The sequence below is a fragment of the Centroberyx affinis genome, unplaced genomic scaffold (genome assembly GCF_046629955.1).
Source record: "Centroberyx affinis isolate AG114_WGS23_722 - 3 ecotype Tasmania unplaced genomic scaffold, CSIRO-AGI_Caff_v1 ptg002974l_1, whole genome shotgun sequence".
Taxonomy (NCBI): domain Eukaryota; kingdom Metazoa; phylum Chordata; class Actinopteri; order Beryciformes; family Berycidae; genus Centroberyx; species Centroberyx affinis.
In genome coordinates, this window is record NW_027281082.1 from 164,378 (window position 1) to 187,104 (window position 22,727).

General features: G+C 41.8%; 1 protein-coding gene across 1 annotated transcript in view; it reads left to right on the forward strand.

The window, feature by feature from the left end:
* The window catches only part of sbf1 (SET binding factor 1), a 75,989-nt gene that overhangs the window by 16,083 nt on the left and 37,179 nt on the right, over positions 1–22,727 (forward strand). The window contains exons 2-8 of the mRNA XM_071536980.1: positions 7,168–7,253; positions 8,752–8,889; positions 9,035–9,163; positions 9,820–9,930; positions 18,475–18,580; positions 19,087–19,219; positions 19,792–19,900. Coding sequence (XP_071393081.1) covers positions 7,168–7,253; positions 8,752–8,889; positions 9,035–9,163; positions 9,820–9,930; positions 18,475–18,580; positions 19,087–19,219; positions 19,792–19,900 — 812 coding nt within the window. The remainder of the gene's footprint in view (positions 1–7,167; positions 7,254–8,751; positions 8,890–9,034; positions 9,164–9,819; positions 9,931–18,474; positions 18,581–19,086; positions 19,220–19,791; positions 19,901–22,727) is intronic.

Here is a 22,727-nt window from a genome sequence, read left to right on the forward strand (position 1 = left end):
GCTTTTTAAAGGTGTCCACAGTGTCCACAGATCGTAAGTCCAGAGGGAGAGACTCTTAAAGCAGTTGTGGGATACAGTTAACAGTACAGTAATGCAGAAAATATTGGCTCTACATCAGTCTTATGATGCTAATATTTAGAATTGGAAACATTGCTTGCAAAATGCACCATGGGTTGACTTAAATTATTTGATACCCGTTTTTAAATGAAAACAGAAATCAGCCAGTAAGGGATAAAATTGTATAAGAAAAGGAATTTATATTAGGCTATATGCCTGGCCTATTGCCTTTATCAGTGTAGTATAGTTGTTTTGATGCCTCTGCATGCAGTGCTATTCACTAGTGTAGACGTCTCATTCATCAATCCTGTTTAGAAGTATAGGAAATTTAACAATTATGACTAAGCTATTTCACCACAGTGAATTTGTGACATTTCTGACATTTGTGACAAAATTGAAACTGTTTTAATTATGGCACTTTCAGAAGATAATGGCAGACTTTGAGTGTATTTAAGTGTATTTAAAGGTCATGAATCCCCATGTCTTTCTTGAGAGCTAAAGCAACCATCCTTATTCTGTGTAAGAGCAGAAAAGACCGATTGATTCATCTTCAGCCAAGCGCGAACATCCCCTTCCTTCAGACTGATGATCTTTGTGTTCGTATCACCTGCTCACAGTTTCATTTAGCATTTTGTCATTGTTTTGCACTGTCACTGTGCGCTTGTTGAGAGCTTATTGGGCATTTGGGATTTTTCCTGATCAGTAGTCCTGGCTGTGTTGTACACATGTTTTGCAGGAAGATCTTCTTTGTGATCCCCAAATGAACAATGTCTTCTGTTTCTCTGGTAGAACAAAAGCAACCTTCCTCTTTCTCTGGAAGAGATGAAAAAACGGATTCATTTTTATCCCAATTAGCCTACTGATATTTCTCCTTCAGATAAAGGCCCAAAGAAGGATGTCACATGTGCATCACCGTTCAGTTTTACTTCACCATCACTGTGGTGCATTATGAGATTTGTTGCTGGAAAAGCCACAATTTGGAGATTAAAGTAAATTAAAGTAAAAATACTATCTGCCAGTAAAAAAAAAATTATTAAAGACTTAGTGTAAAAAGACGGATAAAGACTTCACGAAAATACTTATTACTGTCAATGTCATGTAGGGAATCCTGTGGTTGTGGGTTTTTTTTCCCCGGACAGTTGTAGTTCACAAGTAGAGTATTGGCATATCAGCAATATTGAAACATCTCATTTCACTTCAGTCTGCGGAAGTTTAAAATAGTCAAGATGCTGACATGGATCATAACGCCAAAAGTGCAGTAACTTAATTGTGTTCCTCAAGTTATGAAGACTAATACTTGTGATTGATAATTGTGATCACAAAATCTAGTAAAATAACTGGGATTGTCATTTAAAGATAAGATATGATGTAACTTCAATGATCCTTGTGAGGAAACGGATTACACATAAGAATACAACAAATAGAACATATGGAAGAAAACACAGCAGTTAAAACATACTGAAGATAAAGGCACAGTGTCTTTCTCGTGCTAATACAAAACCTATTGGGCAGAAAGATTTCACTGCATTGAGTGTTGATAGATTTACAGGTGAACAGGTGTTTGCATTTTACAGATCAGCAGATTTACAGTCCATGGCAAGAGCTTATGTGCAGGGGTGCAAATGTGCATCATTAGCTATTCACATCAGATTTACACTTGGAAATAACAGCTGTACGCAGAAGCCATACAGCTTGTTATGAAAATAGCTTCTCCATTTTATATTTCAATATTTAATTTCTTTTGGACTTGTGACAGTCTGTTGGTTTTTTTGTGGGGGAAACTTCACTTGTATCTTTAAGGCCCATTTCCATCACCTGATTCCATCATTTCAACTTTGACCTAAAGACATTTGAAGCATTATGTAATTCTGTGTAAGTGGTACACAGTGTCCCAATTAAATGTATGATTTTCAAATGAGCTGTTGCAGAATCATGTACAAACACTCGCAAATCAGAAACGCTCACCTGTTCAAATGGTCAGTGTTTAAAGTCAACATTTGCATCATAGTTTGATTGATATTTTTTTTTTTCCACTGGGTGCCTGTTTCTATTTGAATTATGCAGCACACCGGATCTGGCATGACTTTGGTGCCAGGAGTCGTGCCAGTGTCGGTGCCAATCAGTGATGAGGAGATATTACTGAAGCTCGGTGCCAGAGAGCTCGGAGACTTACTCTTTGTTCTGTGCCGTATGCTTTCCTGCTCGATATAGCTCGCTGCAAGAAGTGTCATAACTGTGTAGAAGTTTCTTTACTTTTGGCAGCCAGGTGGATCAGCAGTTAGAGAGACCGTCCCATAAATGAACGGTTACAGGTTTGATCTGCTCCGACTGTCCCAGGGCAAGACTCTTTACATTATTTACATTTTATTTCTATTTTGTCAGCTGGTTAGTATAATAGGCAACACTTGAAACCACATTGGTCAATTAATACTCATGCATTGTGGTATTCAACGTTAAGAATTTGTCCCACTTGCCCTAGAATATTTTCACCTGCGAAGTACTGAAAATAACGATAAAATGAGTAAATGTATTACAATAATTTGTATTTCTGTGTCTCTCCAAACACATTGTGTGTCTCTGGTGGAGCTGCAAGAGCCTCTAACAGCAGTAACGGCACAGTTAGATCCATTAGCAGCACTGGTCAAACACTAAAAGCATCCCCTGTCCCCAGCACTGTTTTTGAGTGTGAGTGTGTGTGTGTGTGTATGTGCGTGTGTACGTGCATGTTTATTAATGGAGGCTCTGAGAGGCTGTTAGTTCTGTTTCGCTGAGTCGGCAGCAGAAATATCAGATGCTGAATCCCGGAGTGGAGTGGGAATATTGGAGCAGGGATGATGGAGCGGGAATGATTGGAGTGGGAATGTTGCCGTTTTGTCGCCACACTCAGGAAATTCAGAATTCCAGACTGGACTCAGGACACTGGCTCTGGTGAACACTGCAGGGCGTGAAACACAGTATAGAGCTACATGATAGTACTGCCATAAAATAGCTTATTATATCATATTGTGATTTTATTTTGCTGAATATGAATTGCAAATAAATATGGAAACCTTTTTTTCTGCGTAATTTATTTTTGTGCAATTGAAAGATTTCAAAAATTGTGAGTTTAGGCGATTAAATGCTGATATTTAGAAATGGCTCCGTTAGCGTAGACTGGGAGTTACACACAGCATCAGAATACCTTGTTTTGAAAGCTGTGTGAAACACCTCTTAGAAAATATCCTGTTCCAATTTGGAAACTGCAGTTTGAAGTTTCGATTTCTGTATTTTCACCACAGAGCGGTCATCATGGCACTGTGGTCTTCAACAGCTGAATTCAGGTCAGATAAACAGAGGCAACAGAGATCCCCATCTCACTCTGCCCCTTCCCATTTGTCAGAGTAGTTGGTGCTTTTGTAAAGTCACGCTTCGGGCAGAGCTGGAAATTGCAAGAAGCGCCATTAAAAGACAAATATTTTAGGCTGTGTTTACATTCCCTAGTTACCTTTTTACACATGTGCTTTTATTCTTGACAGCATTGAATTAGAGTGAAAATTTGAAAACACTTAGTAAGCACTTCCTCGTGTTTAGCATACCCCTCCATAAACCAGCCCAGTCAGCTGCATCGGTGCAAGGAAGTGAACTAGTTTTAGTTTGGGTCGAGGGGTTGAGTGGGGACAGGATCGCAGTGAGAAACTAACAGAGGGAGAGAGAGAGAGAGAGAGAGAGAGTTGTCTCAGTGGCCTGTGTGCCACTTTCCCAACAGACTTTCCTTTTCTACCTCAGTCACACACTCCTCCTTCAGCTGCGGGACGTCCTGCGGCCTGCATGTGTACTCAGTGCATTTAAGTGGCTGACTAATCTCCGCCCTGCCCAATGATTGGCTGATAGCCTATCTGCACCAGCCTCTCAATGTGAATGGATGTACACATTCACATTCACGTGCCTGTGTGTGTGTCTGACACACCTCCAGTGCCAGCAGTCTGTTAGAGAACATAACATAATGCCGTACCAGGCGCTGCTTTTTAAGGCTGTCATGTTGGAAGAGGCTGTCGGGAAGTGACACAGAGTCCCAGCATGCATCAGGGCCAGTATACTGTACCAGTTGAGTCATCACAGTGTAAATAAGGGGGTTGGCTAAGTCACATGCTACATAGAGTCATAACAAAGGGGTGTGGCTCTGCAGTGCTGCCTTTTACTGGCAGACTATATGTAATTTATTTTCATTTATTTTATTTTAGTCTGCCTTTTTTTAGTCTGCAACTGTGGTTTTAATTCATGTCTGGCATTTTTTCTGTTAATGTCATTGGCCTTTATTTGTTATTGTATTATAGTCTCTGAAGCACGTTGCCACCCTGTTATGTAAAGTGATCTGCATATACAGCCTGCTGTGTTTATTTAGACCTTTTGTTAGTCATTAAGTTGTATAGCTGAAATAGGCACTATGTGCTCACTCACACGTATTCATATGAGCAAGCACTGCTGACTGAAAAATTTGTGCACACAGACAAGCATACATGCACACACACACTCACACACACACACACACACACACACACCCCTTACCTGTGCTACGTGCAGAAGCTCACAGACAGAAACCATGTGGAAATTGCATTAACTTCTGTCTTTACAGCTGAAGGTGCACCTTGTAAGCAAACAGGGTCGGGATCATGTTTGCTTACCACTTCCTTGCAATATTATATCGTTTCCATAATTGCTGTGCCTCGATTGCATATTACTAGTCTTAATGTTATTATATGTTATGTCTAAATAAGTGGTACTTTTGGGCCTGTGACCCCCATTTGCCACCTGTTGCAGGCCTAATTAGTGAAGAATAGTGAACTTTGACCACAATTATGGTTTTTATTTTTCCTTTTTAGGCTGATTGGGTGAAGCCTAGAGGCTGCGAATGTCTTTTCATTAATTTCAAAGGTTTACACGATATAGGCTACAGCAAATTTGTATACTACAAGCATTTATTACAGAATGGATAAATCATGAAGGGTCCCGACCCCCGGATTGACAACCACGGCTCTAAATTTTCTCAGCTTGCTAAAGGACTGAATAAGAGTGTGGCAGACAGCACTCCTGCTCCATGTTTCACCGATGCTCATATGTTCAGCCGATGCCAGAACCTTTTTGAACGGGTCAGGGCCCAGGAATGAAGGGCGGACGGCTCGAAGCGAAAATATAAATGGGACTTCTTGTCTGTTACTCTATCACAGAAAAACGAGGGATGGGAGAGAAGAGGAGAGGAGAGGAGAGGAGAAAGCCTGACTTCCCCCCCCTCCCTCCTCCACCCTCCCACAAGCCTCTACATTTCGGTAGTTCGCTAGGGAGAGGAGATGACTTGAGAGTTTCCCTGTGTGTTTTGGGAGCTGGCCTACTTTCTGTTTGTGTATTGTGTCTGTGCTCCTGTTTTGGTTCCCTGGGTAAAGGCCCACAGGCTCTGTTGTTTTCTCTGACGCAGCATTCAGACCAAACCGTCCAGGCCTCTCCTTTATTTAGCATGGGATAATATTTCTTTCTGTGCCCGTTTTATGCTAGATTTCTGTCCTTTGTATCGGGAGGATAAAGTGTATTCTCTGTGCGGATGAATGCTGCCATTAAGCAGCCAGCAGGGCTTCAGATGTAGCTAAGCTGAAAGGGAGGCTTGTGGAGGTTATATAAGTTGGCCTTTGTCGTGTCATTGTGCCGTTGTGATGAGCCGGGCCGCAGCCAACATTGGGAATGGCCTCGTTAACCGGTGGCAAATCGGCATTTCAGCTAATTCACTAATGTTTAATGGGCAGATATGGACCCATTTTAGAGACTATCTTAAGAGTAGATATACATGGAAACAGCCATAACTAACACATGTTTCTCAGACATTACCTGCCAATCCATTTGCAGCCTACCTGCTTTTCCATCATGCCCAGAACATGGCACACTACCGGTTCAGTAAACTTCATCAGCTCTCTAGATGCCACACCCTCAATGTGGTAGCATGTCACTCAGTTATATTTGTAACAAGCTGAGCAGTGTTGGCAGTAGCGTGTTGCTTTGTAACTTATATTGTGTTATAGTGCTCAGATTACTTTTTTGTGGTAACTAGAAACTTAAGGCATTAGTTTTGCTATGCTCGTAATTAGTTTTTAGTTAGGTGGCTCACTGAGTAGAGCGTGTACCATATAAGTCTCAGTCTTTCCCGCAGTGACCCGGGTTCGAATCCGGCCCGCAGTCATTTGCTGCGTGTCCTCCCCTCTCTCTCTCCCATACCTTCCTGTCTCTCTCTCACACTACCTCTGTCTAATAAAGCATAAAATACCTAAAATTATATTGTTTGTTTGTGTATATTGTTTCATTTTTGTTAGCAAATCCTGCAGCATCTCGTGCAGACAAGATGCTGCTAATTGAAAAACTTATTCGAAGTCTACTCTGTATTAATGAGGTTGGTTTACTGTTTTCAGAAGAAAGAATGTCCGTCATTGTTTTAAAATGTTTTTGAATTGGGAAACAAAAGTACTCTTAACGAGCTACTTAATAAAGAGTAACTTTGTAATGTGACTAGTTACTTTTTAAGGTGTGTAATGAAGTAAAGTAGCTAATTAGATTAATGTATTGTGTCCAGATGAAGGAGCTTGATACGAAACACTTGGGCCAATAAACCTGATTGAAGGGATCAAGTTGCTGTGCTGAATCTTTTGTTCCCCATTGTTAAAGTTATTTTGAAAAGTAACTTTCTCCAACACAGAAGTTGAGTTTTTTCCTATAATCAGGCGGATCATATTTACAAATACTGTAGAATTAGCTAATAGCTGTTTACTTTCATTGGCTAGCTTCCCCTCATTCCATCTTCCTCCAATCACACACCAATGCTCTAAATTTAAGCTGGTTTTGTGTGGCACCACTAGAACGGTTGAATGACAGTGCCTCCGTTATCATGATTCTTTGAATTCACAGACTTTATTTATATGCACATATAAAAATGAGAAACAAATAAGAAACAAATAGGCCTAATTTACAGATTGTGTAGGTGAGATTAAAAAAATCCAAGGAGGTTATAAAACACTTCCACAAAAAATGAAACAAACACAACAGAAATGAAGATGACAAACACTGACCCCTCTTCCCCTCTGTGTGTCTCTGCAGGGGGAAATGAGGGTCAAGGTCGCATTCTCCAGCGGTTTCCTGAGAAAGACTGGGAGGACAACCCGTTCCCACAAGGCATCGAGCTGGTGAGTCAAAGTGCGGTACAGGGACCCCCAGGGGTCCTTAAGGGAATTCCGAGGGGTCTCCAGAAAAATGAGCCATAATTTAATTTCACTATTATTTCACTCCGTAGAAATCAGCACATGTATAAGGAATGTATAAGGAGTCACTATTTTGCTCATAGGTTTCACTCTCCACCCAGTTGGTATCACCTCACCTTCAGTAAATACAGTTACACTGCCCATCAAATGTTTGGGGACACCTAGCTTTTGAAAATAAGCATGTTTTCTTTGTCAGTTTACAATAACTTAACCCCATTAAACTCTACCTAGGTTTAGTTTGGGAAAAGTAAATCATACATGCAAATATTTGTGACAATAACACTAAAACTAAAACTATGCGTTCATCCAAAAAAAAACTCCTGTTGCTGTTGCTCACATATGAACAGTCAGTTTTTCCAGGCGTTCCTCAGAGACGCTCTGCCATGAAAAACCTTCTCTTCACACCAGAAAAGACACTTTGGTGAACATGAAGCTGAGTGTTGAAGAAATAGATCCAAAATATTAGGAAATAGCTAGTTTATGTAAACAAAAGCATTATAGGCATATTTTTCAATACTTCTTAATTAATTAATAACAGAGAAAATGGTAAAATAGTACAATTTAGAAAAGGCAAGGTGTCCCCAAACTCCAAAGGACCAACATCTTACATTTTATTAAATGGGATCTATGGTCCAATGTAGATCTATTTGGGGGGGTCCTTGATATGAAAAAGTGTGGGAACCCCTCTGCTAGAGCATGGCACTTAACGCTCACAGGGTTAGGGGTTTGTTTCCCATTGGGGCCACCCATACTGAAAACATGCTCTCATCATACTCTGAGGCTCTTTAGGTAAAAGCACTTACAAAATGGCGTATATTGTATGTTGGATGTAGACCAACTCCAGATACAGTTATGCAGTCAGTGAGGCAACATGATGAATAATGAACATGACATAGTGAATGTTGTATCTTACCAGAAACCATTGCTAATATTGACTTTTTGGTGTTTGCTCACATCAGTCAACACTATGGCAATATTGATCGCTTCATTATTGTTTCATATGTTTTGCAAGTGTAAATATTTGAGAATTGCATACCATGATTTTTTTTTTTTTTTTTTTTTTTTAACCTACATTGTGATTACATTTATTTTTACAACTGGAATTCTTTTCTATTCATACTGATCAGTCAAAGCTATGGTGGCGTTGTTTTATTTCTAGGGGGATGGAAATTTTTCAGAACCTGTTTGTTGCGTTAATGATAGCCAAGCCCAGGATGAGTCACTCTGAGGTACATAAGGGGGGGGGGAACATGTGACTGACTGCTGTCTGATATGTCACACAGGATGGTATGCACTCTCATGTTCCTCTTCTCTCGCTCCTTCTGCCCCTCCCCTCTAATTCCAACCCATGGCTTTCTTTCCCTCTGACCTCAATCTTCCCATCTTTCACCTTCCTCCTCCTCCTCCTCCTCCTCCTCCCTAGTTCTGTCAGCCCAGCGGTTGGCAGCTGGTTCCCGACCGGCAGCCTCCTTCCTTCTTCGTAGCGGTTTTGACTGACATCAACTCGGAGCGTCACTACTGTGCCTGCTTCACCTTCTGGGAGGGCCTGGACAACCCACAGGTCAGAAAGGGAGGTGTTGCAGTGTTAATTAAGTTTTGAATTTGAGTTCAAAGTGGTAAGCCCAGCCTGATGTGACCGCAGTAGTGTGTGTGTGTGTAACGTGTGTGTGTAACGTGTGTGTGTGTGTGATCCGCTGTGTGTTCAGCTGCAGAAGGCCGAGGCCAGCGAGGCGGACGAGGCGGACGAGGAGCCGGCGGTTGTCCAGCCGGCCCAGGTCTTCGCCCCCAAGAGCCTGGTGCTGGTGTCCCGGCTGGACCACACCGAGGTGTTCAGGGTACGGCACACACACCGCCAAAGCGCGCACACACACACACAGACACCCTACTGTATATACATGACCCATAACAACATCACACAAGGTCAAGACGCCATCGTTTATATCCTCATACTCCACTGATTACGCATGGCTTTTGTAAACAATCCAAAATGGTGGAATTGGTAGGCTATACCTTCGATTTGCCTGTTTTCCATATGCAGCAAAACACTATAAACCAAGGCTCATTTTACATACGATAAAAGTTTGATCAAAATGCACTTTTTGATTCAGTAATTAATAATTCCAACAAAAAATAATAAATAATTTATTTTACTATAGTACTATTATGTAAGACACAATTTTTTTGGAAGTCTTAAACTCCAACAACTATAAGATTTTGGCTTCCTTGAAAATAGAAAGCTACTTTTTCTCACCAAATTAACAAATTCAGTATTACCACATCACACATCTTTTGTAAAAGATCGAAGATGATGGTTAAAACATGGAATATACATTATATTTCCCTTATTTCTGTGTTTGGGTTTGTCTGTGCTGACTCTCTCCAAGCAAATTCACAAATGTATTATTACTTTTACAGTAAATGTGATGTTGCTGCATCTCAGGCCCGGTGGTATGTGTTTTTTTGGTTGACCTCTGACCTCTTGGTTGAACAGAACTGTCTGGGGTTGATCTACACCGTCCACGTCGACAGCCTGTCTGTCCCCTTGGAAACGGTGATCGGAAATCTCCTCACCTGTGTCATCCCTATCGCCGGAGGCTCCCAGGTAACACGCCTGCTGACTATGTATCTGTCACACACACACTCACACTCACTCACACACACACACAACACACACACACACACACACACACACACACTCACCCCTGTGCTATGTGCAGATGCTCACAAACCGAAACCGTGTTGAAGTTTAACTTCCCTCCTTACAGTCAGCTGAGGTCCATAACTAAAGCACGTGGGAAATGAAAACGACATGTGGGCCAGAAATCCACAATCACAAGCGTAGACACACACACACACACACACACACACACACACACACACACACACACACACACTCACACTACACTGCTCTACGAAGGCAAGCAGCGGTAACTACTATTTGTGTTTTTAAAGTGAAAGATCATGATTATGGTTTAGATTTAATATAGACAAAACTATTCAATTCAAGTGCTTCCTCGTGGCAGAAGATAAACTTTGACATAATTTCTCAGTTTCACTACTCATGCAGTTACTGCTCTTTGGCTTTGAAGGACGGTATCGCTGCCTCCAGATATGATGCACACATATCGACCCGTGCCTCGCTCAGCAGTGCGGTTTCTTCAGGCAGTTAACATATTAAGCCTTTTAGAGCTTGGTTTGGCCTGCTAGCATAGCAGCTTGTTCAGCATGGACAGCCAGTGCTGACCGCTGGCATTGCTAGACCTGCATCTGTACTAGCTTGGTGCTACAGAGGAATATTAGCTCTGATTGGAGGTTTTGCACCTCCAACTCCATCCTGTGTGTGTGTGTGTGTGTGTGTGTGTGTGTGTGTGTGTGTGTGTGTGTGTGTGTGTGTGTGTGTGTGTGTGTGTGTGTGTGTGTGTGTGTGTGTGTGTGTGTGCATGTGAGAGAGAGTATGAGTGGGCACCTGCAGAAGTGCTCATTATGTGCATGCGCATTTCTGTGTGCATGCATTATTCAGTAATTTTATGGATAAGCGGCGTACCGGCAGTCAGGAGGTTTGAAATGACACAAATCCTTCACAAGTCCTGGTTTTACAGGAAATCTCTGTCCCTGAGGGGCAGGATAATATACAGCTCTGTCAACCATTCTATTAAACATTTACTGCACATGCAGACGTTTCAGCATTTATTTGATTCCATTTCCAGCATTATGGGCTCGACAGACGCGGAGCGATCAGCGGAAGTAAACGACAATCATTCCATTTGCAGCAAGTGTAACTACTCGTGTTTTCAATTGTTAACTTTAAGTACCTGAGACCCCCAACAATTTCCCCAGGCACGGGCTTTTTGCTGATGTCTCTGTAGACATGTTTTCATATGTCAAATAACTAAAAAGAAATCAGCCACTCGACAAACTCAAAGGTTGAAAACGTCTCTACTCTGTGGTGTCACAAGCCTGCACATGCATGTGAACGTGCTCCAGTGAGAAATTTCACAAGATCGTTCATCACTTGTTGCTCATCTCTCATTGAAAATAAATTGAAAAACTTGTGATGTCGCCTCCCGTATGTCGAGCCCATTAGTGCTGTTTTAAATGACTTTTATTTCCCATGTCGTTTTATGCATCTGTCTTGTTGTTTGACCATTTTCCACCATTCTCTCTCTCTCTCTCTCTCCCTCTCTCTCTCTCTCACTCTCCGTTTTTTAAGCACCTTGTTTGTTTTTATCTCACCTCCACAAAAGAGTCATTTCTATTTCCTCTGTTTTTTTTTGATATTATGTTTGTTTTTTTTATCACTGTGCAGGTAAACTAAACTGAGCATGTCTATTTCACTGTCCAATGCCCACGGTGGACATTTGCCCAACTGATGCACATCAGTTGAACTCCGCCACATTACAGTGTGTGATCCTCTTTTTGGCCTCCAGATGTTGTAACCCTTGTGTGTCGTTTCTCTGCACCCTACTGTACACTGGTTCCTCTGTTACAGATAAATGAGTCCCCAGTATGTAGTTTAGACATGGTTCCTCAGGCCTGTGACTGGCTGCTGGCCTGTCTCCAGGTAACTTTCCCATCCTGCTAGCTTCCACCAATCAACAACCAGCTCATTGTTGTTTATTCTGTTAATCAAATAGACTGGAGTTGATTTTTTGTCTTTAAGGAATGTTTTCTTTCTTGCAGTCATTACAAATCATGCGTGATTGATGGCGCTTCAGTGGTTTTCAACCCGCTTTTTTTGTGTGTTTTGTGACCAAACAACTTTCACAGGATCATGTTAATCATTTCAAACAAGTTTCTTTTTTTTCCCCCTCTCTCGCGTTTGTCCTGAACTTAATTTGCCACAGCTATTACTAAGCATTTTAAAGCCCTGGTTCTTTTCATGCTTTTTTTTTTTCTCACCCTCCCAACACACACACACACACACACACACACACACACAAACACAAACCCAGTGCTGCGCGGGTCGGAGCTCAGTTGCTGGGTGACCATATGGGATGGCAGATGGCCTCCTGGCGGGCAGCGCTCCGTCTGAATGAGAGAATCAGAACTAATCAGTATTAACACACATACAGACACAAACAGCGGAGGCTAATGCGCAGTTCTCTTCACACACAAACACACGTCTGAAAACACTCCTAGGTATTCCCAACCTGTTTTTGACCTCGACCCTCGATCATTTTCCATCATGCCGATCGATTCTGACAGAAATCTCGTCAATGGCTTCACTATAGAGCTGCTTATTTCATGCTTAACAGGCTGCATGGCTGTTTAGTACAGTCCTATAGGGCCAATGGATACTCAAAAAAAACAACAACAACAAAAAAACCCAAAGCATGTCTTTTTTTTTCCCCCCTCATTGTAAGTCAACCTGGATAAGAGCACGAGCGTTATGACTAAAATGTAAAATGTACGACACAAACATAAATCTTTCTCACACTTTCATGCAAACATACACCCACGTATACACACACAACTCCTTGAGGCCCTTAGAAATTAGTTTGTACAGCCTTTGGCAAGCCGAGCACAAACAGTCCTGTGCCGTTTCCGAGTTCAAGTAGGATCGACCACTTAGAAACAATAACACACACACACACACACTCTCGCACACGTGTCTGTAACTCCTTAATCACACAGAGCCTGATATCAACCTGCACGTCAATATGAGGTGTATCGCTAAATGTCTGTCATTAGCGTGGACTCTGCCTGGTCACGTCAACCTCTGTCCAAACAAACACACACTGCATACCGACTGCCGTACAGTAGGAAGCAGCAATTATCTCTGCTGTCACACGACAAACAACCTTTGGCACCATTTCCCCCAAACCTTGTAGAAGTCTGATATATGACCTGGCTATGTGTTTGCATATTTGTGTGTGTGTGTGTGTGTGTAGATGTGTCAGTGAAAAATGGAGTTGATAGTTGTGCATGTTGGAGTATCTGTAATCTTTTTTTTTATGTGTGTGTGTGTGTGTGTTGCCTACATTTGTACTTTCAGCTTCCCCTGATCATTGATTGTCACTAAAACCATTCAATACAGCTGGCAAGACTTTTACACAGATCATTTCTATTAGATAAGCAAATTGAAATATGAAGCAAAACCCTTCTAAAATTACTCGGCAAACATTTGATCAATAGCGAGGAGCAGGAGGCGGCCAAGTTCAACGTCAAGCCAAACAAGCACGGCATATATCTAATATCACGATACAGTAAAAATCAATATGAGAACAGCTGTGGAAAGTGTTTTGAAGTGATGGAAAGATATTTAGATCTGGACTTCAAAAAATGTTGCAGGTAGCAGCTGTAGACGACAACAGAAGTCGTCTCAACTTTCATTTTGGCGTTGGTGCAGGCCGTCATAACAACATCCAATACTGTGTACCTACCATCTAACCATGGGCTCATTGAATAGTTCTATATATAGTCTATAACCCCATTTATCTAAGAAAACAGCTGGTTACAGGCAGTGTACAGCAGTGCTGCTGTGTAGCTTGCGAAATAACCAAACTGATTTTTTCAGAAGCGTAGGCCAGGACAGGTCGACCACCAGAAAGTTACGACACTCCAGTCATTTATCTACAGTGTACACAACTGTCAGGCTGAAGTGAGCTTCAGGTTATTGGCTTGATGTGAGAAATGAAACATTGCAAAAGCAGAGCAGCAGGGTGGCCTTGTGGTCAGGGAGCCCATCGTTCACCCAGAGGAGCTGTGGTCGGGCGCCTGTGTTCAACAAGCATCCTCCCTGCTGAAGTGTCTTTGAGCAACACAGTGAATCCCCACCAGCTGACCTCCGACCTCTGACCCTGCGGAGGAGGAGCGAGAAGGAAATTTCCCTAGGGTGATTAATAAAGAATCACATTATTGCTATTACATTAAGAAGTAGGGGGGGTGAAGGAATTCTTTTTAGTCGGGAATGAAGCCAAGCGCTCATGTTCCCATCCGTTAGACTGATTGAACTGTTAAAGGAATGTAAATCTGGCTCCAAGATGACTTCCAGTTACCGACTACATTCCAGTTCCAGTTTTAGGACACTGTCTGGCACGCTGCCAAGTCCGCTAACTCATCAAACTGACAGAATTAGATTTTCCTCCAACGCCAGCAGTGACAAATTAACTAGGAAATACAGCCCGTAATGGGGAGGGAAAATCCACTTTAGACTGAAAGTTGCACAAGTTTTTCTGCTGGAGGTTATTGCCGCTCCTTGTCAGTCGGTCACCTGACGACCTTCAGTGATTCCTTTACAGTTTATTCTAGCAGTGTGTCAGTGTGTGTATAGGGTGGGAAGGTGATTTTGGTGCAGGAACCGGCGTTTGGTTCCCATTATCAGTTTCAGTACCTCTTACGGTTTAAAAATGATGATATGGTTTTAGTTTAGTTTACCATTGGAAAGGCCAAACCGCAGTCAGTTGATGGCTATTTTCAAAACATTTCAGCTTTCAAAATATTCCCTCATGACTTTCCGACACCCATTTTCTGTAAATCATGCAAGAAAGTAGCAGAAATTATGTTTTCTCCCCTTCAGTTGATAGCTTTTTCGACTTCGCTTAGATCCCCATAGTCGTTTGTAGTGTTGAAAACATTTCACCCCAAAAAGAAAATCATACAGCAAACTCTGCAAGATGGAGAATGGTATTAAAAACAACAAAATGCATAAATGGCAAATAAAGGAAATAGTAGAATAAATCAATTTAGAGTGTAGGCTAGATCAGGGGGAGTAGTTGTACTGTAGTTTCTCTCTGTGTGTAATCTTGGATAATGAATTGTTTATTGCCTTTATATTTTTAGAGCACTAGAAATCCACTGCTACCGAGTGAATGCAGGCGAACCACTAAGCTGGCTTCATTTTGTTTTGCATATGTGTCTCTCATGTCTAATGTTGTTTGCTCTCATCCTATATTTTTTCACACAGCTGTCATCTTGCAGTTCATGTTTACGATGCTATTGTTTGTACAGCTTTCTTTATTTGCCACGCTAATGTATTACTGTCAAATTGTTGTCAAGTTTGGGCATCCTGTGCCCTCAGACCTGTTGTTTCTAACCTGTGTCTTATCCTGCGGGTTGGGTGTGTGTGTGTGTGTGTGTGTGTGTGTGTGTGTGTGTGTGTGTGTGTGTGTGTGTTTCTCTCTGCGGGGTGCTTGTGTAGCCGGGCCAGGAGGAGAGAGAGGAGAGTTTGGTACGCCAGCCTGACTTCATTCTCCCCTCCCCACCAATCAGCTCTTAGCTTTCCCAGCTTTCCGCTCTCGCCCCCCCCTCCCCCCCCCGGTTTTCCTCAGCCAACCCATGCACACCTCCCATGGTGGGAAAACCAATGGAAATGCTTTGATACAGACTCAATGTGTGACCAACAGCTGATCATTCGTTTCACATCACTACTCTTCTCGTTTAATCACCAGCCACTTGTATTTCCAGAGGCTAAAGTTCCACTTGTCGTTTCAAGTAGACTTTAGTTTTCCGATCGCACCAGGGAAAATTAAATGACAGAAATCCAGACTTTGCTCACATTGCTATTGACTCTTCAGAGGTGGATGTGGAAGTGGCCTGACTTGTAATGTTATCAGAATATTTCCATAGTCTGGCATAGTCTGGAAAAGTGTGTCATGGTAGCAGTTTTTTTTTACTTTTCTACTGATTCAGCCCAGGTATCACAGTTTCAATTCTAAAACAGCGCCATGACAGGAAAATCTAAACTGAAAATGTAATATAAAACAACTCTTACTATTGTTTAAAATGTCATAATTGTAGTAAGTAAACCTTCGATTTTGATTCCATGAAATAGCCATTGATAGTTCCTTTGAAGAAGGGGAACGGAAATGACAAATAGTGGTAAAACTCAGGTGTGGTGCTTTTTATCGGTTCCCACGGTACGTTTTCAGTTCCATGTATCTGTGCAACATTAGTGTAGATGCAATCCCAGGCACAATGCACACAATGAGGAAGAGCAAGCAAAAGTAACGCAGATAGAGGTTTAAATGAATACGTGCAGATATCATAGCAATGTAATCTCCCCAAATCCTTTCTTATGGATCTCAGTAATCACATAGAAGTGGCTGGTGAAACCACAGCCAGAAACTGACTGAATTGGAAAACACTTGATGATCAGCGGTTGGATCACAGTATTGAAATCCTAACAGCTCGCCTATGGCTGCCGCCGCTAATGCTGCTGCTGTAGAGAGCATGAAATAACGCCACATTTTTCCCTCCTAGCTAGCTCAGTGCACACACAGCCATACCGACTGGGTGAATGTGAAGCACTTCTCTCAGAAATGAATTTTCAGATCCAATTAAACTGGTTTGTGTACCATTTAAACCCACTGGCAGTGAAACATCTTATTTGACCTGGTATGTCTGCTATATCTGAAAATAGTCCACATGTTGATATGAGATGCAAAAAGTGCAGTTGAAGTAAAAAATCATCAGGGATTATCATTTTAGCCATAATCCTGCAGCCCTAATTGTTTGGGGCAGTAGGAAATGTATGAATATAGATTTTTGGTGGGCTTAAATGGTAAAGTGTAACCTATAGTTTGATTTATTCCTTTTACTAAATCTAAATAGAAAAAAGTAACCCAAAAATGCTTGAAATATATCAGAAAACCCCAAGGTATGCTGTTGTGTTCAGTATTGTTGTGAATCATGTGATTGTGCCTCAAAAAATCCTTTGTTATTCTATGTGATGTAGCCTAGCGGATCCCATCTTGTGCTCCCTTGTATTCTTGTACTTATACTTATAAATCATCTTCTTTTCTATTTCCACTCACGGATACGCTTATTATCCATATGCACAAATCAATAGGCGGAGACTTTCCCTTCTGTCGGGAACACAACAGACTTCCAGTTCTGCAAAATCCATTTGGGTATCGGTAATGGAAGGCTTAATGATTAGAGAGACTGTTCTGCAAATGAAAGGTCTTGGGTTTGATCCCTGTTTACAGCCAGTGTGTCTCCTGGTGAAGCTTCTTTGAGCAAGACACCAAGTCACACTGGATAAGAGCGTCTAAAATGTGAAATGTGACAGATTATAAATGTATCCTTCTTGGCTTAAAGGATAAGGCCGGTGTTTTTTAATGCATTCCTTACTGTCAATAAATCCTATGAAAATAACAAAATCAACAATGTGTTTGCTGTACCCCCGTTACGTTCTGACTTCCCACGTTCCCTTTTTAGCCGTCAACCCGGAAGTCATTGGCTCCTATTGTAAGCTAAAACCCTTTAAATACAGCTCACAAAGACATAGTTTCAATTTTAAAAATCGCTAACTGTTACCATGAAAAGTCAGGCTGTTGTAGTTATTGCCAAATCAAATTCAAATGGGAACAAATTCTTCATTATGCCGGGGACTATTTTCTGTGCTACGGAACTACTTTCCTGAGATCGCAAAGTGTTTACAGTCGGCTTATTAAGTTGTTTGAGGAAAAAGTCGACTGGCCCGGTGCATCATGATGATGAAATATGCTGCCCAGAGCAACGTTATTGCTCTTTGACGTGTTTTTAATCTTTTTTTTTAATACAATGGAGTTCTATGGCTGCTGGGACATGGCCATGCCATTTGCTGGCAAAACAAAATCATTGCTGATTTTGTTATTTTCATAGGATTTGTTGACGGTAAGACATGCATTAAAAAACACCGGCCTTATCCTTTAACCCTTCACTTCACAGCAGTAGCTCTTCTGTTGCACGGCCCTAAATCAATCAACCATACAGATTCGCCCTGACCGATGCCCTTTCCACTTGTGCACACAGTAATCTGCAGTGGAAAATTGCTTGCGTATGACAACCTGCCGTGTCGCTGGTATTCCTTTCCCGTAAAGGCTCATTGATACGGTGGTGTTGGTGTTGTTTTGCGGTAAGGCCGTTGTCATGGAGTCCCTTCCCCGGCTCCATTCTCCTCCCGATCAGCTGGAATGGCTTCTGTCTTATATCTCATGTACCTGCTAAGCTTCTGGGATCCTCCATCTCTCTGTCGCTGACTCACGCTGCTCTCCGGACACTCAGAACTGTGATTGAACTGAGCCGACAAAACCCTGTTTTTTTCCAAGACAGAGCATTCATTCTTTGTTTTTCTCTCCCTTCTTTTGAATCCCTCCTCTTTCTCCCTGTCGCTCTCTCTCTCTCTCTCTCTCTCCCTCTCTCTCCCTGTGTCTGTCTGTAGAGGACTATAACGCTAGGGGCTGGCGACCGGCAAGTTATCCAGACTCCCATCAACGACTCCCTCCCCGTCAGTGGCAGCAGCGTGGCCCAGCTCTTCAGACAGCTTGGTATGGTCAATCACAGCATGGCTTCAGGGTTCCTACACACATCCCATTCTGTAATTTATCCAGACGTTAACATTGTGACTCCATTGGAAGCATTTGGCGAATGTGAGGAATGCTGGTAGTAGCAAGGCAATATGACTATATGAATAGAATAAGAACAATAACTTTGTTTGTATAGCACTTTTCTAAAAACAATGTTCGCAAAGTGCTTTATATACAATAAGACCCAAAGAGACAGTGATGTAAAAGTACCACAATTAAGTAAAACTAAGTTGAATAAAAAAAGGTAATACAAGAGATATACAGAAACAACTAGAAAACAGAGATACAACTAAAAACAGATATGATTTTATATAAAAGTGTGTCACATGAAGGCAAAGGCTGTAAGTAGATTTATTAGATTATTAGATGCCTAAACTGGGCTCTTCCATCCCTAGAATATAAACATTGTAAACTTGTTCTACCTCCTGGTCTGTCGGTGATGTCCTGTCCGCTCTGTTCTCCCTCAGGAATAGTGAATGTGCTGTACCTGTTCTGCGCCGCTCTGACGGAACATAAGATCCTGTTCCTGTCCAGCAGCTACCAGCGCCTAACGGACGCCTGCCGGGGGCTGCTGGCCATCATGTTCCCCCTCAAATACAGGTGTGTGTTTCCACTCTTCGGTTTCTTTGCGCAGGGTCTCTAGGTCTTTCTCCATATGCGTTCTTGTGTCCTCCATTTGACTTAATATCTAACGGGCCGAAATATGATTCCAAAACAACAACAAAAACTCAAGGATGGAGGACGGATAAAGATCCCAGAAGTTTACTTTCCATCCGAGGATGCATCGGACGGCAACTTTACTCACAAGAACAAATGGGAGGCCCCAAGATTCTTTGCAAGAATGGTGCATCACGTCCAAACAGTGTTGCAAGCCATAGTACAGAGCCGGTTTAAACAGCTGGAAAAATGAAAACCTGTATCTTAATTTGTCACACGACTTACAGCAAATTTGAACACACTACAAATATACAGTCAGAGCTTCCAGTAAAGCAGCATTGGCACAGTTGGCAACAGGAGATGTGCAAAGTACAACTAGGCCGATGAATAGTAAATGACACATGAGATGCATATTTAGAAGCTGAAAAGAAATTCCTCTTTCCAGGCAACAGTTAAGGCAGATGTTCTGTCTGGTGATGCTGACGTCTCCTCCTGTCTGTTTTTTTTCCTCTCAGCTTCACCTACGTTCCCATCCTGCCGGGGAAACTCCTGGAGGTCCTCAGCACTCCCACGCCCTTCATCATCGGTGTCAATTCGTTCTTTCGCTCCGAGACACAGGAACTGGTGAGTTCTCATCACTACAACATGACAGACCGATGAAACATCATAGACTAAGACGAGACAAGATGAGTTTTATTGACTCTGAGGAGAGATTGTGTCGTTGCAGCAACAAAGAATCGTGTAGAGACAAAACTGTTGATGCCGAAGGCGTTGTGTAGCCAGATGGCAGTCAGCATGAAGTAATGCTTCAAACGCTCCTTGGTCACCTCAGGCAGAAGAGCCGGGCGCTAAAGGTGACAAGAAAAACACATCAAAAGATTTGCGTACTGGTTTTGGAATAACTCTTAGCATAGTACCATTTCTCAGGTAGTGCAGTGCTTTTACAGTACCAGTACTCCATGCAGCACGACACTCACACACTGCAGAGAACCTCTCACCTCTCCACATTGCTTCTCTACAATACACACTATTTTTTTAAGCCAGCAGGTTAGTCTGCCTTATCTTGAGAGATTGTGAAATGCTTCATGCTGCGCTCCAGGGTCAGAATGTAATGGCGGCTCGGCAAAAATGCCCTTGAGATGCTCATGAAATAAAAATTTTCATACACGAATGCAGCCATAGGTGATTTGTAGCAGCCCATGACAGGCAGTTCTTTCTGGTCTGGGCAAGAAGGTTTTTTGATCAGAAAACAACTGAATGCGCAGCCTGAAGCAGTGGAAAATGTTGGCACCGCGTAGCCGACAGTAGAAGAAAATGCCGACTCCGTACAAACCACTGCGTCAACAAAAAAATAAAACAACCAAGATCGTAAAAAACTCAACAAGCGAGCGGTGGAAGATGGACTGGTTTGGGACGGAGAGGGGGAAATTTTTCTGTAAGGCCTGCCGCCAGTATGCAGCAATGGGAAAGAAGTATGAGACGTGTGGTATATTATTGTTTAAAGTAATAAAATCCTAGTGGTACAAATTGAGTGTTTATTTGCTAATATGCAATGTAAATGTATTATTTCATAGTTCAATAAACTTGCTCCCAAAAACAACCAAAATAGTCCTAAAAAAAAGGGGCAAAAAAAATGCTGTCTGAAACCAAAGCTAATTTCTTACTCTGGTTTGCTCCCTCACACACTCTGACATAGATCTGACTTTTGATTAAGATGGGGAGTTCGTTTCATGCAAACTCTCAGTGACCCGTTAATCAGCGGTTCATCTCTCTTAATAAACCGGCGCTGCTGTCATCTGGCCATCTGCTACCCGCTCGCTTCTTTAAATGCTGCAGATTGTAGCACAATGCTCTTTATAAACCTTGCCAAGGTAAATTATACCAATATACATGACAATAATTACCGTCTTGATCCCATGTCCAAGGAAAATCATTTCCTACGAGCTTATTAAAGCCCGATGAGAGTGTAATGAACGGTGCCACCCCATTGGACAAATATCTCTTAACAACGAGAAGCTGTGTTCTGTACAGTCGCACGGCCATTATCGATTTATGAACGCTCGTCTGGGGGCAGGGGTCGGAGGTCAGCGTCTGGGCGGCCATTACTGCTGTCTGCAGTGAAACGTGAATGTATGTTTTGTTGTTAGGTAGCTGCTGTCCTGTAATGAGCAGCTGCTGACAGAGACGCATCTCTCTGTCTCTCTGTTTGTCTTTCAGTCGATGTAATCAGCATTGTGATCTGGCCCTCTAGTCCAGAGGTTCTCAATTGTTTTTCAGCCAAGGACCCCTTACAAAATAGAGAATATACTGGGGACCCCCTCATTGTGATTTGTGATTTTGGGCTATATAAATAAAAATTGACTTGACTTGACATATATGTCCCTTGGAATAATCTGACGTAGCCTATTTTTTTTACACTTCTATAATCTTAGTTATGTGAAAGAATAACACAAGAGAAATGTATTAGAAAGATATTAGATATGTATTAAAAATATTTGCACCATCTCAACACAGAATACCCATAAAACAATCAATCAATTAGCTGCAAGTAACACTGTACCTGAACAAAATATCAAAGGGAAATCAGGAGAAAAGTGCTAATTTGAAGTGCATTTCAAAAAAACTTTTTTTTATATCATGATAATTTAAATGAATCTGAAAACTTTTCACGGACCCCCTGGCAGAGTGCCACGGACCCCTGGGGGTCCCCAGACCCCACTTTGAGAACCACTGCTCTAGTCAACATGCTGCTACACTGTTATGAACAGTCACAGGCATCAGAAGGGGGAAGCCGCACACTCGTAACTCTGATGCAATAGTTTTATTTTACATTATGAATCAACATTTCTCAGTGACATATGTAATCTACAAAACAGGTGGTCCAAATCAATCACATCAGCATGAGCCTAGAATAGTGTCAAGAAAAGCCATTCACATCCATATGTCTACAATATTCAAGGAACCGCCAGATATTGTAGACATATGGATGTGAATGGCCTTTCTTGGCGATGAATGTCGTTTCTAGGCACTCTATTTCTAGGCTCATGCTAATGTGATTGATTTGGAACACACCGTTTTGTAAATTATTTACACTACCAGTCAACAGTTTAGTATTATGTTTTTCATTCTCTTAAAGCCATTTTGATCTAAAAGCTTATGCTTAAATGCTTGAGATTTGTTTCTTAGACAAATATAAACAGTGAAGTTGATCCTATGTATGACTTTCTTTCCAAAGCCTTTTGCCTTTCCTTTGAGGCAAAGGGCGGCTACTTTAAAGAATCTAAAATATAAGATCGTTGATGTCTTTACTATTATTCTAAAATGTGAAGAATAGTAAAAATAAGGAAAAATGCGTGTGTCCAAACTTCTATGTGCCGAAACGTCGACTCATAAAATAAAACTATTGCATCGGAGTTACAAGTGTGCAGCTTCCCTCTTCTTCTGATGTCAG